The 16,962-nt window shown below is 37.8% G+C and overlaps 3 protein-coding genes and 1 long non-coding RNA gene across 4 annotated transcripts; 3 read left to right on the top strand and 1 right to left on the bottom strand.

Moving 5' to 3' along the window:
• The first annotated feature begins 1,777 nt into the window (after nucleotides 1-1,777).
• Nucleotides 1,778-8,136, top strand: LOC110187549 (uncharacterized). The gene is made up of 3 exons (XM_020956941.2): nucleotides 1,778-2,012; nucleotides 5,170-5,635; nucleotides 7,367-8,136. The coding sequence occupies exons 1-3, from the start codon at nucleotides 2,010-2,012 to the stop codon at nucleotides 7,930-7,932; spliced, it is 1,035 nt and encodes a 344-aa protein (XP_020812600.2). The 5' UTR covers nucleotides 1,778-2,009; the 3' UTR covers nucleotides 7,933-8,136.
• Nucleotides 8,137-8,484: 348 nt separating this feature from the next.
• LOC147644216 (uncharacterized) lies at nucleotides 8,485-13,782 on the bottom strand. Its single transcript, XR_015270935.1, has 3 exons — nucleotides 13,680-13,782; nucleotides 8,839-9,029; nucleotides 8,485-8,765 (listed from the first exon to the last, which is right to left on the bottom strand). It is a non-coding gene; the product is annotated as an uncharacterized LOC147644216 (long non-coding RNA).
• LOC110187335 (insulin-like peptide 2) lies at nucleotides 9,430-10,135 on the top strand. The gene is made up of 2 exons (XM_020956726.2): nucleotides 9,430-9,663; nucleotides 9,733-10,135. Exons 1-2 carry the CDS (start codon nucleotides 9,495-9,497, stop codon nucleotides 9,945-9,947), a joined length of 384 nt encoding a protein of 127 aa, XP_020812385.2. The 5' UTR covers nucleotides 9,430-9,494; the 3' UTR covers nucleotides 9,948-10,135.
• LOC110187345 (insulin-like peptide 2) lies at nucleotides 10,607-11,254 on the top strand. The gene is made up of 2 exons (XM_020956737.2): nucleotides 10,607-10,845; nucleotides 10,910-11,254. Exons 1-2 carry the CDS (start codon nucleotides 10,677-10,679, stop codon nucleotides 11,122-11,124), a joined length of 384 nt encoding a protein of 127 aa, XP_020812396.2. The 5' UTR covers nucleotides 10,607-10,676; the 3' UTR covers nucleotides 11,125-11,254.
• Nucleotides 13,783-16,962: the final 3,180 nt, after the last annotated feature.

Genomic DNA, 16,962 nt, shown 5'->3' with positions numbered 1-16,962 from the left:
ATTGTGTTTATGTAACCCAAGTCGATGTGTTTTTGTGTGGCAATTTTTGATGTAATGCTAATGCTTATATAGTGTAAGATCATAAAATGTGACCACCTGTTTCTCTGTCTCACTATTCTTGGGAGAATGTTCTGCTTAACTGTAACTTCCTCACGGAACTCTGACACTTATGGCTCACAAATCAAAACCATATCGATTCGATATGAAAGGGTTCTCGAACTAGAACTTTAAACCCAATTCCCGAGCGGACATTATCATGCAAATCGCTAGATCTTCTTTCAGTGAAGGTGAATGGTGCGTAAATCGTGGAGGAAAGAGAGAGCATGGTGTGCGTTATGTATATCCAAGGAGAAGAAATGGGTCACGACAATCCAATCACGAAAAAGCGGCTCCGGAGAGTTGTTGTGTGTAAAAGGTAGCCGGCAAAAATGTTTGCCATCACGAAACGAGAAAGCCAAAAGACTCATTTATCTCTCTACGATTTTTCGGGTAACTGAAAATTGTTTAAATTATTTTTGTACATCCAATTAGTTAATTACAAAATAACGCAATGCACTCCTAACGCGACGATGGAGTAAGTGCAGCGAACAATAGTTTTTGGTACATGGTAGCTGCCAATGATCTCAATTTCTCTCATTAGCAGCTGATGCATTTTTTTTGATTACATTTTATGTGTGTTTAATTACTAAATCCTGGGGTGTGAAATGTGAGCTTTGATTGAGTAATATATAAGTATTAATTAACAAACTAAATCATTTTATTTCAAACCTTTCCTATAGGATTTAAAATAAAAGCTAATTCGAAGAAAAGGAGTAAATATAATATTTTGTTTTGAAAAATTGTAAATCTTTAAAAAATCAATAAATAAGTAAGAAAGTAACTAATTTCGGGATCCCCATGCAGTGAAAATAAATCATAACTTAGCCAAAAATGTATCAATTTTCAATCGGAAGACTTTTCTATGCTAGTTTTTATTAGGTTAATAAATCTGCATACTCAATTTAAAATTGAAAATTTTATAAATATTTGACAATTTTAAGGATTTAACCCCATATACAAAATTTAAAACAATTTATATCATAGCTGCCTTTAGTGACTCACTCATTTTCCAGAGAAACTATTTCACAAATTCTGTTAAAGCCTAATTAAAGTGTCTTTATGAGCAAATAACGAAAGCCTAATTAAACTGTCACATAATTTAACTTAATTTGATATGAAAAATATTATAAATTAATAGGGATTACCAGACCCTAACGAATCAATGGAAGAGTTTATATATATTTTTTTTAAATTATTTGCCTCAATGGCCCACTGAAGCTGTGACGTCAATTTGTGCGTCTTGTCACGTTCACACACCGTTTTCATGCTCTGGGCCATTGCACGACAATTCGTAATAAAGGCAACCGATACAGGAAGGCACTGAGAAAGAGAGAGATAAGGTTGAGATAAAACCCCAGGGAGACGCTTTTGACTTTGCACTTTTTTTTCCAGGTGAGGCGACGGCTGCTGCCGTTTTAGGGGAAATTGTGAAGAAAGTGTTGAAAACGAAATTGTAACTGGGAGCGCGTGTGTCTCCGCTGTTGTTTTTTTTTAGCTGCCTCTGCCGCCCCGTGAGAGTAGACCAGCCAGCAACTCGGCAGCAGAGCAAACACACCGAAGAAGCGCCGCCGCCGACCTGGCCAAGACTGGTCTTGGTCTTGGTTTTGGACTTGGCCGAGACGAGGCGAGACAGTGAGGCGATCTTACCTGGTGGCCGAGGCCATTTCGGAGTGGCAGTCAACGGGCACATCTCAAGCGTTGCAGTCGCTTTCCATGCGGACTCCACTTTAAAGCCAAAAATCGTTTTAGTCTCGTCTTGTCTCGTGTATATATTATTTTTGGCCAACATCTGCGTGTTCGCCAATAGATTGGCGTGAAAGTGGTACAGATTAAACCGAAATAACTCAGGATACGGCATCAGTGACTACAATTGTCAAACACAGTAATCGAGGAGTCGCTGAGCCTTCATTATGGTGAGTTTGATCGTTAAGTAGTATCTCATTGGATGCCGGTGAAGTTCAGGCTAAAAAGACACCCAGAAAAATAATTGGCAAAATAATTTACAGAGAAGTTAACTTCAAGTTTTTTAAATAGTATAAAAATAATAATAAATATTTCCAATTAAAGCTACATTTCAAAGTGTTTCAAAAGTTAATATTTTGAACAAGAAAAATGTACATTTAATTAAGGGATACAATATGGGGTACAATATGCTATAATTTTAAGTAGTTTGAACTTAGTACTTTCCACACAAATTAATTATTCTACCTCTATAATATCAGAAGGAAGGAAAATGGATTCTCCCTTGTTAATTTTTTTAAACAAGAAACAGGTGAATTTAAAAAAAATATAATATAATTCAGCTTATTGTCTAGATCGTTTTTAGTTCTTTTTTCTGTGCATTATTCATTGACATACTAGGCACGCTTCGGCCTGTCCCCAATCGCTTTTCCCTCAATCTGCTCTGAAAAGGAGCCATCGCCTCACAAAAGATCTACGAAAATGTTAGCCAAAAAGCTAGTGTGACAAATGCCAACAATTCTTGGCACAAAGAGTCACTTGTCGTTTGTTTGTTTGGTGTTTAGTTTCAAGCCGCCGAACTTTCTTTTGAGGCGTGTTTCATTCGGGCTAGTTTTTCTTTCAATTGTTGGCTTAAATCTGCGGGCTGTTATTAACCTGGCTGGCAGTAGCTACACTTGTACACATTCCATGTCATGAACTGCGACATTATATTGACATTAGATAATGGGTTTAAGCACGTGCCACTTAATTGCATCATAGTTGTGTACGTTTTACTAACAATATTGACCAGTTTATGCTTTTTTATGGCGTCCTACAAGCCATAAACAAAGAAAGTCGTGCCTCAGATGCATAATTTATGCGAGATAAACCTTGGCAACATTTGGTGATAAAAACATAAAACAACGCCTGTGCTATACGCCCACATAGAAAGAAAGTCTGTTTGTTTGATTTATTGCTACTCTAATTAATATTTACCAAAAGCAATAAATAGTTAGCTAGCAGCAATAATAATAATAATGTGTAATAATGCTAATGGCACTTAGGTTTGATTTTGTTAATTTAAGTGTTTATTACCAATGTTAAATAATCCGCGATGTCCAGACAGAAACGTTTCCAAAATTGTCGCATCAAATTAGTCAACAAATTTGCTAAATGAATAATTATTTAATATTTTTTTTGGTCATGGTTTTGGGAGAGGAAAAAGTTCCTGGAATTTACCAATTCATTATGGGGAGCTTAACATTTATTTCTTTAATTTGAGGCAGATTCGGGGCGAAATCTGAGTCCCACCGCAAGTGCAAATATTTTCGGTTAATATTTACATAAAAGCGAGATAAAGTCGAATAAAATTTCACCCATAATGTTCGAGAAGTGGGCTTGAAAGTGAGTTTGTGGCTGAGTCACATGTGATAACCCATAAAATTGATGATGAAACCGCCAGAAGATGTTAATTAAAAGGGCTTGGGATGAGCTCTGGAAGTTAGTGAAACTAAGCTGAAAAACCGAGTTCGGTCTGTCAATCTTTGGGGCTGGAAAATTATGTAAATCAATTAATACATATAAATCGGTATTTAACAATGCATTTCTTCGTCTGTTGCATCACCGATGGAAAGACTTTCTTCTTTGTTTTTCCAACAAAATGGAATTCAAATCAATTTTCTTCGGCCGTTTTAATTTGAATCAAGGCCATGCCAAAATAGATTTCCTTTTACAGTTGCAACCCAAAACGAATTGGGAACAAAAGCTTGTGGCTTTTGGCCTAGTATACAAAAAATAAAACAGCGAATCATTCATCACAAACAAAGAGGCCTCACAAATGGGGCCTCTAAATCACATTTCATCAAATAATGCAAAGCTCACGAAAATTATGTCAAGAATTCTTAGCATTTTGTCGTGTGTCTTCTGTGTTATTTTCTGCCTTGCGAATTAATTAAAACATCTCCAGCGATTTGATGAATATTCTGAAAAAAGAAACGAAGCCAACCGTTAGCTCCACATAATTTGTTTACCATTTGTTTACCCTTTGTTGGGTTTGTTTTCTGCGTGGATTTGTTCCATTCCCAGGGGCTATGGGGAAGAAGCCAAACTCCCTAATTGGACAATAAACAATTATATATATTTATGGTTTTCGGGGAGTTCTTTTTCAGCAGGTGAATTGGAAATGGAAAGCTCTCAGCCAGGCCATGACTTTCGGTTTTTCTGAGCATTCTTAGTGGAGATATTTTAACCGCAGATAAGGGCTTGGTGGGTCATATTTAAATTTCACTTTATGGAAGTGAAGGTAGCTAAGTCTACGTTGTAAGTAGTAATTTTTATGAATGTTGCCTATTTGTGAGTGTAATAAATTTAAGGGGAATGCTAAATACAAGATGAGTCTATTAAATTTAATGGGAATGCCAAATACAATACAAGTTTTATGTTTGGTGCGTAGGTTTTTACCTTTTATTCAAAGTAAAATTAATTTCGAGGAAATAAAATATATTAGTGTGACTCAGTTATAAAAGTATATTTCATATTAAATACCAGTACATATTACATTTATAAATATATCTTCAATCTTTGGGAACTTAATTTCCATTATATGTTACAGGAAGAATCAAACATTTTACATTGTGGGATAATTTTTGTCATAATTTGTAGCCTGTTAAAAATTTCACTTTGTCTCCATCCGGCTGCCGCTTTAAATATAAATCACTGTTTTATACAATTCCCTAGCTTTTTGCAACATATTTTGAATTTACATATAAATCGCTATCTGCGGCGGACTTTAAAAAAAAAAAAAAACTATGTTTTTGGATTATGCAAGTTTCGAGTTCAGTTAAAGGAAAAATAAAAAATGGGAAATGCTTTCGCACTCGGCCGTCTTGGCCATAAAATGTTTTATGTCCCCAACCGATGCCGTTGAAGTGGCTCAAAGTGGATTCTAAAATGCGTTTCATGGCGAGCCGGCAACAGGTTCGTTTCCTAAGTCTTTTGTTTGCGCAATTTCCGCACCTCGAACTGGCGGAGATGATGAAACGTCTGAACAATGAGAGAAGACAGGGCACTTACTTGAACCTCGAAGTAAACATACTCTGATATAATTTCTCTGCCTGGTTCCACTTTCAGTTTCTCACAAAGAGTTCAAGTGCGCGGCACTCGCTGCTGCTGCTTCTGCTGGCCCTCTGTTGCCTGTCCAGCGCCTTTGGTGCCAAGATAACCAAGAAGGTGGTGAAGGAGCCTACGGAGACTGGGGAAAAATCAGAGGCGGAGTCGGATGCTGCTGCTGCTGCATCTCCACCTGAGGAGGCAAACGATGAAGATGACGAGCAGGATGATGACGACGACGACGATGACGAGGAGGTGGAGGCTGCATCTGCAGACAAAGAAGCAGAAGCAGCGACATCAACTACGTCGTCGGGTAACCACAAGAACCCCAATGCAGTCCAGGCCTCCACGGATCCCACAGATCTCAGTGTCTGGGGCATGGTGCGTACTCTCTGGGGCTGGCTGCGCAGCGATCTGAGTGAAAGCCTATTTGGCGGCGATGACGACAGCGACGACGGAAAGCCCGTGTCCGGCAGCTCAGCTGTGGGTGAGTCCCCTCTCTCTATAAATAAAAAACAAAAGAGAATATAAAAAAACAAATATTTAACAAAGGTAAAAAATAAAACAAAAACCTAAAACTTGGACACCGCAAAAAAACAAATTGAAAAATCATTGAACGAATTAAATTAGGAAATTATCTTTTACTTTCTTAAACCAGTTTAAATAATATTAATATTACCCCAGAAGACCAATGCAAAACAATCAAATTACACTTTTCCACGACTCTCCATTCTGATTACAAAATATCCCCACAAAACATGACACAACATAATATTATTTAACACAAAGCTCTCCCTCAATTTAACACCTTTTCCGATTTTGATTGTCACCGAATTAAGATCTCTTCTTTTCGTTGAGTGTGTATGCACTGCAATTAGTGCCTCTGTTTGAAATCTGGCTCACTGCGTGTCTCATTTAAGCTGATTGCATCTGCAGGCCCTCAATGTGATTAGCGGCTTTTCTAATCAAAGCCGATTTCCCAGGGAGCCCTACCTCGCTTCTTGGCTCACTTTCGTTTTCAATGAAACCTGAAGCCGAAGCCGCTAAATAAACAGCAAGAAAAAAAAAGCAGCTAAGAGGTGTTAACACAAAAGTAGGCGATGGGTAAAAAGTTGTGATATATTGTATATGTCCGTCGACGGATTGTAATTTCACTTTCCACATCTTTTTCTGGAGCCACACTCAAATTATATATTAAATAAGACAACAAAACGCGGCTCACTCATCTCCCTCTAAACGATGAGAAAATATTTTTGCTTGATTTTTTTTGTGGCTCTGTTTTTTTTTTCGTTATTTGCGAATTGTTTTTTATTGGACTTTCGCATAGCTGAGCGTTCAGCTCTGTTTATTGATGAAATTATAGTAGTTAAGGCAGATAAACCCAGTGGAATTTCATTTGGGAAGTGACTTCTCTGGGATCTCAAGAATTAATGGGCGGTTTTTGTTTTTATTGATTTTAGCTGAATGGTTTCTTTGGGAAAGCTTTGCTAGTTAATTATTACCACAGGTGACCTAAATAACTCTTAAACTCTTAAATATTTATGAAAAGTGTTTGGCTTAATTGGTAGTTAGTAGATTTTATTTATTAGAGATTTTTATGACAAAGAATATCCAATTTGTAAAATACTTTATCTAACGTTAAGTTTTCATTTTTGTGCTTAATTATTTTGACTTAAAGTCATTTTCCATTTGCACAACAATTAAATATTTATTGATGTTTGTATCAATTAAATAATTATTTATATCTATGTACTCAATGAACTTTGCTCTAAAGGTTTGTTTTATTTTATTTATTTATGAAACTTTTTATATTAAAATAAGAAGAGAAATTTAACAACAAATTAAAGTTTAAAAAACCCATAACTTAGCCAAAAATGCATTAATTATAATTCGGAAAGCTTTCCTATACTAGTTTTTATTATAATAACAAATGTGCATACTCAATTTAAAATGTAAAAAAATTCGATTTTTTGCCAATTTCTGAAAAATTTAACGATGTAACCCCTTATCAAATTTTCAAAAATTAGGAAAAATTTTAAAATTTTAAATTTTGACCAGACATAGCTTGTTCGATTCCCCTGTTGATGCTGATCAATAATATATATGATTTATAGGGTCGGAAATGACTCCTTCACTGCGTTACAATCTTCTGACTAAAATTATGTTACCCTGCAAGACTATATTTAATATTTATTTTAATAATATTTTATTTTTTCAGAGGGTCGTACCTTTGGCAAGATCCGTCGCCTTCAAATGGCTCTTATACCCATCATCTTCAAATTTGGAGTCCTCTCTGCCATGGTTGCCTTCTTAGTGGCCATTGGCATGAAGTCGCTGTTCCTGCTCAAGGTCCTCGTGGTGATGAATGCCATCGCCATTCTGGGCAAGTTCATCACTCTGAAGTCTAGTCTCTTCGGACAGTACGAGCACACGGCGCCGTCGTTTAACTATCCCGGCTGGAACCCGCATGCCAAGGAGTCGTGGAGCAACACGGGAATTGGCAGCGGACCTGGTGGCCATCCGCCCAGCAAGGAGATCCACCTGCACATCCATGGTAATGCCCAGACCCAGGCTCAGTTGGCCGGTCAGGGCTACCAGTATGAGTCGCAGTCCGGCGGTTGGGCCAGTCGCTCGGATCCCTATGGAGCCTACGCTCCCACGGACCAGTTCTCCGCTGATGGCCAGCAGTCGGAGGCGGGAGTGGTCCGGGAGGGAGTGCCTAATACAACAGATCCCATGTCCTTGCTGCCAACGAAATACCGAGCGAGGACCTTCATCCGATGATGAGGATTCAGTTAGGAGAGCTGTTCCAAATGGGTTCCGCATGGAAGTCAACGACCACCGCTAGCACTCACACACACCTTTAGTCAGCGACTTTTCGAGGACGCAGCTTTACGTACACCTAATACTATAGAGTTACGAGCTTAGTTTTAAATTAAATTATTTGCCCCAAAGTAGCCTTAAATGATTGATAATTTGTAATAAATAGTATATAATATAAATCCACCTTGATGTATGTGTGCCACCGTTTGTTTGAGGTAGCCGAAACAATTACGGCTAAAGATCCAGAAGATCGTGATTGATGGCTGCTCGAGGCCGGGGAGAAGAAAGTTTTGTGCACAGAGAGAAAATGTGTTTTCATAGGGATTTTGTAAATGTGATGCATGAGATTTTCAAGAGGTAATCATCTTTAAAAGACTACAAATTCTAGTAAATGCAGTATGCTATATACCACATTTTACTGATGAGTATTTTTGGATGAAGAAGAAAACCAATATAATTTTTGTATATTATTATTTTAAATCTTTGTCTATCTAGTTAGCACATATTTCTTCCCTGTGTATGTTTGGTTGCCTATTATTGCGGCTGGGCTTTTCGGGGGTCTGTGATTAATTGGGCATTTGACGTGTCTGCCCGGAGATTTCTTTGGCCACATCTCGGGGCGTGTGCTTGCGACTTTGCCTTTCTGCCAGTCTTCCATCTAATCATCGGATTTATCGCGAACATTGAAATGGAAGTCCAAGTCATGACTTGACATTGCAGATTTCATCGCCGTTGTTGGTAATTTTTTCGGTAGCTCAGCGCCTCAGAGGAGAAACATATACGATTTTGTTCATCTATAAAAAAAAGAGTGGATAAGCCGATTCGTTTATTAGCCACTACATGGGCTGGGCTTCATCATATTTCTACCTCGTTGAAGTATCAAATATTTGACCAGAGTGAAAGATATTAGCCCACTAATATGGCCACCAATGGTTAGGGTTGAGTAATTGCTAGCTTTTCTCCTTTGCCGTTTAGTTGATTAAGAGATTTGTATCGGCTATGTGGAGTGTTGATTGATGGATTATGGAACCTGAGACTTCAGATGGTGTTACCTTATGCTGTAAACAAGTTAAAATATTAGCTGATTGACATAATGAACACTAGATTGTTATGGATGGATTCATTTCGAAAAATAGAAGACCTCCTTCTTTTCAGACCTTGACGAGTATAGACTCCTGTAAGTCTAGCATCCCTTCCCAGCACTTTAGTCTCATAATTTGGCCTTAATTTATGCCTCTCTCAATACGGCCTGGCTGATTATACACTAAATCGAAAATTTAATTGGCCCACGCAGCATATGCGCACGCCCACAAAGAGAGGTCCTAAGCGTGGTAGCTCCTTGAAGCGTACATCCTGTTCTAATGCAAAGTGACAACTAGTCTATGGGGGAAATGAATTGCAGACGTAGGCCCAATATCCGTTGAGTATATAAGCTGGCTTTGTGGGACTAAACAGCATCAGTTACCGGCAGTTCAAGCAACAGTTCAATCAGGATCTCCAGGAAGTCCATAAACACTACAACCATGTGCAGAATACTCTCCATCATCTCCATGCTCGCCTTGTTGTTCCTGGCAGAAGCATCGGCTCAGTACTCCTACAACGCGCATACCCTGTGTAGTGACAGACTCAATGATATGTTGATGATGGTCTGCGAGGAATTCAATGGAATTACCCAACAAAAACGAGGCTTAAGTAAGAGGCTCAAAATACCACTTTCCTTCTCCTGACTTTATCCAAAAATTTTTTAATTGCTCATAATAGTTGCCGGCGGCCTGGATCCCCTCGATCCCGTCCAATATGTGGAAGCCATGGAGTCGCATCCGATTTTCAGGGGACGCTTCCATGGCGGAGATGGTGCCCTTAACTCTCTGACACCCATTCGGCGGCTGACGAGGCAAGGAATCGTAGACAGATGCTGCAAGAGGAGCTGCTCTATGGAAGTCCTAATGGAGTACTGCTCCGTTCCTCGTATCTAAATTGCATGACTCTGGATCTACTCCCCTTTGACCTTCGACTGTCATTACCTGTGCATCCCTAGACTTGGTTGTCCAGCAACCATTTTCAGGGATAAATACTACCCTTCAAAAGATATTGTTATTTGTAAGTTATTGTTTATGAAGTATGTAAATATTATAAATATAACCTTCTTTTGGCACTCGAAAAATCTATATTTATTGTTATTTAATACCGGGATGTAACAACGTTTTAAAGAGCAGTTTCTGCAGTTACATTATTGTACCATTCCTCTTAAAACGCCTTACACAAATGGACTCCTTTATGTCTGGCATCCCTTCCTTGGGTTTAATATGAGTGAGTCACTCTAAAGTTGGTATTAATTAATACCTCACTTAGCGTAACTATGCTGATTATACACTAAATTCTGTAAAATTTAATTGGTCGCCAAAGTATATGCATCAGCCCACAAGGCTACACCTACAATACGACACACTCACAATTTGCATAACTTGTTGGCTCTGACGTCGAGCGAGAGAGGTCTTAAGGAACGGTAACTGCTTGATGCACATATCCTCTTCTAATGCGAAGTGACAACCCGTCTAGGGGGGTAGAATGTATCTCAGACCTAGACCCAGTTTCCGGGGAATATAAAAGCCAGCTACGTGGAGCCAAACTGCATCAGTTACCAGCAGCTCAGGCAACAGCTCGAACAGGATCTCAAGGAATCTCTTAAACAAAACACTACAACCATGTGCAGGATACTCTCTCTTATCACAATGCTCGCCGTCTTGTGCGTGGCACGTGCCTTGGACCAGTATTCCTATGAACAGTACACATTGTGCAGTGATAAACTCAACGATATGCTAATGATGGTGTGCCAGCAGTTCAATGGAATTACATCACAAAAGCGAGGCACAAGTAAGATTCTTTGAAGGCTAATACCTCTGATCAGCCTTTACCATAAACTTCTTGAATCTTGCAGTTGCCAGCGATCAGGATCCCCTTGATCCCATCCAGTACGTGGAGGTCACGGAATCGCATCCACTCTTCAGGGGACGCTTCCATGGCGGAGAAGGGGTCCTCAACTCCCTGGGACCCATTCGGCGGCTAACACGGCAGGGAATCGTGGACAGGTGCTGCAAAAGGCCCTGCGATTTTTCCGTAGTTCGCGAATATTGCTCCGTTCCTCGCGTTTAAATGGAATGACTTAAGACCTCGTGAACTTTGAGCTCTGACTGTCACAAGGATATATAATACCGTTCTGAAAATATTGTTAGCCGTTAGTTGTTATCGCTTAATAATAACCTGCTTTCGGTATTATCAAAAACGTACTTTAAAAATCTTATTTAACTTTGCTAGTATTGAAACGATTTGGTTTTTAATGGAGATATAGACATATGCTTTAAAATAAACTTTTTAAAACAAGATGACTTGGTTTTAAAGCATTTTTTGCTGCCATTATAATATCCTTGCAAAGGAGTAATATTTTTAATTAGGAGCTTGTAACGCAGTCGAAGGAGTCATTTCCGACCCTATAAATCCAATATATTCTTGATCAAAATCAACAGGCGAATCGAACTAGCTATGTCCGGTCAAAATAAATTTCTTTTTAAGTTTTGCTAATTTTGAAAAATTTTATAAGGGGTTACATCGTTAAAATTTTCAAAAATTGGCAAAAAATTAAATTTTCTAAAGAAGTAAATTGAGTATGCAGATTGATTAACCTAATAAAAATAAACATAGGAACGCTTTCCGAATTAAAATTATTGCATTTTTGGCTTAGTTATGAGTTTTTAATATTTGATTTGTCGAAAAAATTGTTATATAAAAATATTTCTAAATATTTTAAGCTTAGTTACGACCAATTTCAGATTCGATCCTATAACTCAATAGCAAACTGTAATGGCAAATAACCTTCGACTTTCCGAAGTTAGTTTCTTTTCCTGTTTCCTACTTATTTTTATAGATAATCAAACAACCTAGGCTCATTTAACATTTTTTACATTTTTTATATTATATTTTAAGAGATTTTAATATATATTAATAGTTTCTTGGATTTATAAATTCATTAACCTACCAACCTTGCCAGATTGCTCTGCGTTTCCTTTGATTTGTTCATATCTTTGCTAAACATTAAACCCCAAAAGTTGGTCGTAAAGTAGAGGAAGCTCCAAAAAGTAGGCAATACTTTTCAACGGTGTCAGAGTCAAGTTCGTTGCTTGAGTCTTTTGATTTGGTGGCAGGCAATAACTGATACCACGATCAACAATTATAATGCCGAATGCTGATATTAGCAAGGACCTGTTAATTAGCCCCCATGGCAAGTGAAGACACAAGCTCTTGTCCGGCAATTAAGCAACTTTAACGACAAATACAACAAATTAAAGCCGAACAAGCTCGGCTTGGTGCTTAATACATATTTATCTGAGGCAATTAGAGCCGTTCAGACAGGCGGGCGAGCATGTAATGAGGCTCAGAGACACTCGGAGAAATGTTTTAAGATTAAAAACAAACAAAAACTTAGTAAAAAAAGCTATGAAGAGTATGCTAAATGAAGTAAAATTGGAATTTCTGAATTGTATGATTTCCAAGACTCAATTTAATTATTTGTCCGAGTGTAGCTAGCCGCTTGGCCAAAGCTGACTCGCTTGGCTTTATGGAATCTTGCTTGCTGACTGATTTATAGGAGGACACTGGTCGTGGATCTGGTCCTGGACTTGGTTGTGGGCCCGATCTGGCTATGCCAGCCATTAGCCATTAGACATTAACCATTAGCCAGCCGTCATAAGTGTGGGCAGGTGACGTTTCGCCTTTGAGTGACGACGAGTGAGCCAAGTTGAGACCACAGCCAGGTGATGTCTTCTTTGTCGGCGGCCGTCGACGGCGGCATTCGAGAGCGCCTCAATTAATTAGTGGCCGTGCCAAAAACAAAATGGCGACGAATATAGCCAATAGTTGATAAGGCCAAAGTCAAAGCTAAAAGCGAAATATAATAGATGGACGAGTTGGAGGTAGAAATAAATGAAAATGCACGATGCCCGGTGAATTTCTCTGGCCGTCCGTTGCTTTCTAACAACGCACAGCAAGCCGGCTCGCCGGCGATTATTGAAATACTCCAAAGGTTTTTTCGCTGACCATTTCATTTGGCCAATTCCAGTAGCGGCGACAAATCATGAGCATCGACAGATGCACCAGCATCTTTGTCCCCGCTATATACGAGTCCAAGTCCAACTAAAATGTGGATAATTGCGTCTAACTGACGGGACAAGAGGCACTGGGCTCGCGAATCGCTACCAGCTGGGGTACAGTTCACGGAAAGAAATAATCTATTTAAAATATTAATAATTATAACGAATGATAAACGTGAAAGAATATATGTTTTCTATGGAGAAACTATATTAGAATTACGGGAAATAATAAGTTACCCAAGTTCATTTCATTACAAGTTACTATTTTATGTCTAAGTGATTTAGTTACGTTTAAAGGGAAATCCTCGTAATACTCGAAGTACTGCATTTCCAAAAATCTAAAAGTTAGTTAAGGGAAGAATTAAGAAAACTATAAAATAAAGCCCTCTTAGAGCCAACTAATTGTCTGCCAGTGTACTCCCCTGCAGTTGGAGTTGGGGACTTTGTGCTGGAGACGTGCTGTCAGCGAATCTGGCTGCTCTCACTCTCTTTCTAACATGATAATTGGACATGGCCTGGGAACGGGTATCACCAGTGGGATGGCATAGATGTCAGCTAACTTACCTTACTTACTTGCCGGCTCCGGCTACCTTGGTGACATCTTTGGCGGCCCTATGTCTCCTTAATTGCATGTCGCCTGTCCCCAATCGCCTGTCTCGCCGTCATGCTGAAAGTGAAATTGATATATGATATAAAATATTTATATATATACAATAAATAAGCGAATGTTCATCACGAATTCTTCGCTAATTCACCGCTCACATTGGATAATTTCGTAATGTCCACAGCTAATCAAAATTCGGGCAATGCCTCGAGTGCGTTGACCAAATTGGGTTTGGTTTCAGTCACACCTTCATTTCATTCCAAACTCCGATCTGACAGTATCAATATGAGTATGAGCACTGAGTATATGTTGTGCCAACTTTCTTTTCAGCAAAACAGACAAGTACGTGAACATATACCAATATTTAATGTGTGGCCCTCTGATAGCACTAGTTATACAATTTTTAGTTTAAGAAATTATACAAAGTTTTATTTATAAAGATAAATAATTTAGTTTATAATTTAAAATGAATTTTATGAATACATTTTCATTGTAAACATTCTTGAGACTTACATACTTTTACTTTGGATTTTTATTTATCTTATTTTTGTTCTGAAAATAGTTTAAAGAGCATTCATTACTAAAGGTACGCCTTCAAATCTCTCAAGTTGCTCTTTAAAATCATGTATACATTTTCCCTGTAAATTAGTGTATGGAATCATGTTAGACATTTATTTATATAGTGTTTTTTTCTCTTTGAGTAGGGCCCAGCCCTTAGCCATAAATAGCAGCCACTCGCGAAATGTCAAAGTCAATCTACGGCTACACCATTAGCAAACAGCTAGAAAACTTTCATTTTCATCACTGGGACAAGTGGGTCTTCAGCCAGAATTTATCAATGATGCAACTGTATTTCCACCTGCCCAAAATGTTAATTTGATTAACAAGTATTTCATGCAATACTTTGAGAGAGGTGCTAATGAAGTTGTGAAAGATGAAAGGGAAAGGTAAGAGTGAACTGGGGATATATTCAAGACGATTTTTCGTATGCAAAGTCATGTGGGTGGAAATCAACTCTTCACTACTGTTGGTAGTAAATTTTTCACTTTAACATCCACCCTATTGACCCAATGCACAGGATTTGCATCTGCCTATACTGGCATTTCGCTACAGGATTAGCATCTCACGAACGACTTTCCACTGATTTTCAGGAGTTCATGTGGCGAATGTGAACAGAAGAGTTCAACTTGTGGGCTGTGCTTCATGGCATTCATTTGGGAAATTGATGCAGATTATTCAGTTATCTTATATATGAAAAACTAAGCAAGTGAATTGGTATAAAATGTATTATACCCTTGCAGGGTAGTCAGATGCTTGTCCTTTTCTTGATTCTGTAAACTATACATTTTCGTGATAAACATTATTAGAAGAGTCAGTACGTATAAATGACCAGTAAGTAATTATGATCAGTAAGTATCAATGAACATTAAGTAACTAAGATCAGTAATTAACTATGAGAAAGTAACTACGGAGTGTAAATCTAAACAGTGAGTATCTATGACCAGTAAGTAGCTATGCTCAGTAAGTATCTATCACCACTAAGTATGTATGTATAATCAGTTACCTACTTTGAACACTAATAAACAATGACTTGCAACTTTTGTAACACAACACATTTCTGATCCATGGCCGGCAGCAGTAGCTTCATTCCGGGGATGTTAGAACGAGTTGGGAATCATATGTTCATGTGCAAGGTTTGTTTTGGAACAAATTTAAGAGCTAGCTATTTGAATGAAACTATGGAGTTATTCTTCTATATAATTTTACTATCATATAAATCGGAGTATGCCGAATCGGTGGACTATATATATACATTTATATAGCTGACATAGGAACAATCGGATGATTAAGAACTATGGTTAGTAATTAATTATGAGCAGTAAGTAACTCTGAACAGTGATTATCTATGACCAGTAAGTAACTCTGAACAGTGATTATCTATGCCCAGTAAGTAACTCTCAACAGTGATTATCTATGCCCAGTAAGTAGCTATGATGGGTAAGTATCAATGACCAGTAAGTATGTATAATCAGTTACTTACTTTGAACACTAATAAACAATGACTTGCAACTTTTGTAACACAACACATTTCTGATACATGGCCGGCAGCAGTCGCTTCATTCCGGGGATGTTAGAACAAGTTGAGAATCATATGTTCATGTGCGAGATTTGTTTTGGAACAAATTTAAGAGCAAGCTATTTGAACGAAACTATGAAGTTATTCTTCTATATAATTTTATTTGTATATAAGTCGGAGCATGGCGAATCGGTGGACTATATATAACCATATATAGCTGACATAGGAACAATCGGACGATATATTGAACTATAATCAGTAATTAACTATGAGCAGTAAGTAACTTTGAACAGTGATTATCTATGACCAGTAAGTAACTATGATGGGTAAGTTTCTATCACCAGTAAGTATGTATGATCAGTTACTAACTTTGAACACTAATAAACAATGACTTGCAACTTTTGTAACACAACACATTTCTGATACATGGCCGGCAGCAGTAGCTTCATTCCGGGGATGTTAGAACAAGTTGGGAATCATATGTTCATGTGCGAGATTTGTTTTGGAACAAATTTAAGAGCAAGCTATTTGAACGAAACTATGAAGTTATTCTTCTATATAATTTTACTTGTATATAAGTCGGAGCATGGCGAATCGGTGGACTATATATATGTATACATATATATAGCTGCCATAGGAACGATCCGAAAATTTGAAGAAAACAAATCATAACTTTTCCAGTTTTAAGCAGATTTCCATCAAACTTGATATATAGCCATTGTAAAATTTTATGAAAATCGGACTACTATATGAAATAGCTGCCATACTAATAGAAAGACTTTTACTGTTCTTGATGAGTGATAAACTTTGTATAATCGGAGATCTGAGAAATACAATTAATTAAATACATTTCGTTTATTGATAAAATGCAAGCTAATCATACGGTAATCTTCTTAGTGAAGATTAGCTTTCCACTTAATAGGCTTTAAGTAGGCTAAGCGGAGGATTTAAATCATAATAAAAATAAGTAATAAAGAAAATTTCCAAAACAAAGGCTGAATTAAATATGTTGTCTTTGTGTGATGGTCACCTTTTGTCTGACACAAAATACCTGTAAATCCGCAATGGCCAAGAGGCCATGCCATCCCTCCCTCGAAGGTTAAAGTCAAAGTTCAATGGTTTACATATAAACCGAATGCTTGGGGGAATTCTTGTGTGACACTCGA

Source organism: Drosophila serrata, unplaced genomic scaffold (genome assembly GCF_035046125.1).
Source record: "Drosophila serrata isolate PLE 108 unplaced genomic scaffold, ASM3504612v1 contig_217, whole genome shotgun sequence".
Classification (NCBI taxonomy): domain Eukaryota; kingdom Metazoa; phylum Arthropoda; class Insecta; order Diptera; family Drosophilidae; genus Drosophila; species Drosophila serrata.
The sequence above is the reverse complement of the archived record's forward strand: the minus strand, read 5'-3'. Positions and strand labels throughout refer to the sequence as shown.

What these genes read in the sequence shown, in the direction of transcription:
- LOC110187549 (XM_020956941.2), top strand. An exon ending in GTCCGGCAGCTCAGCTGTGG is followed by an intron (nt 5,636 to 7,366) that starts GTGAGTCCCCTC and finishes TTATTTTTTCAG; the next exon opens with AGGGTCGTACCTTTGGCAAG.
- LOC110187335 (XM_020956726.2), top strand. Translation starts at nt 9,495, where the DNA reads ATGTGCAGAATACTCTCCATCATCTCCATGCTCGCCTTGTTGTTCCTG. An exon ending in CCAACAAAAACGAGGCTTAA is followed by an intron (nt 9,664 to 9,732) that starts GTAAGAGGCTCA and finishes TGCTCATAATAG; the next exon opens with TTGCCGGCGGCCTGGATCCC.
- LOC110187345 (XM_020956737.2), top strand. Translation starts at nt 10,677, where the DNA reads ATGTGCAGGATACTCTCTCTTATCACAATGCTCGCCGTCTTGTGCGTG. An exon ending in ATCACAAAAGCGAGGCACAA is followed by an intron (nt 10,846 to 10,909) that starts GTAAGATTCTTT and finishes TGAATCTTGCAG; the next exon opens with TTGCCAGCGATCAGGATCCC.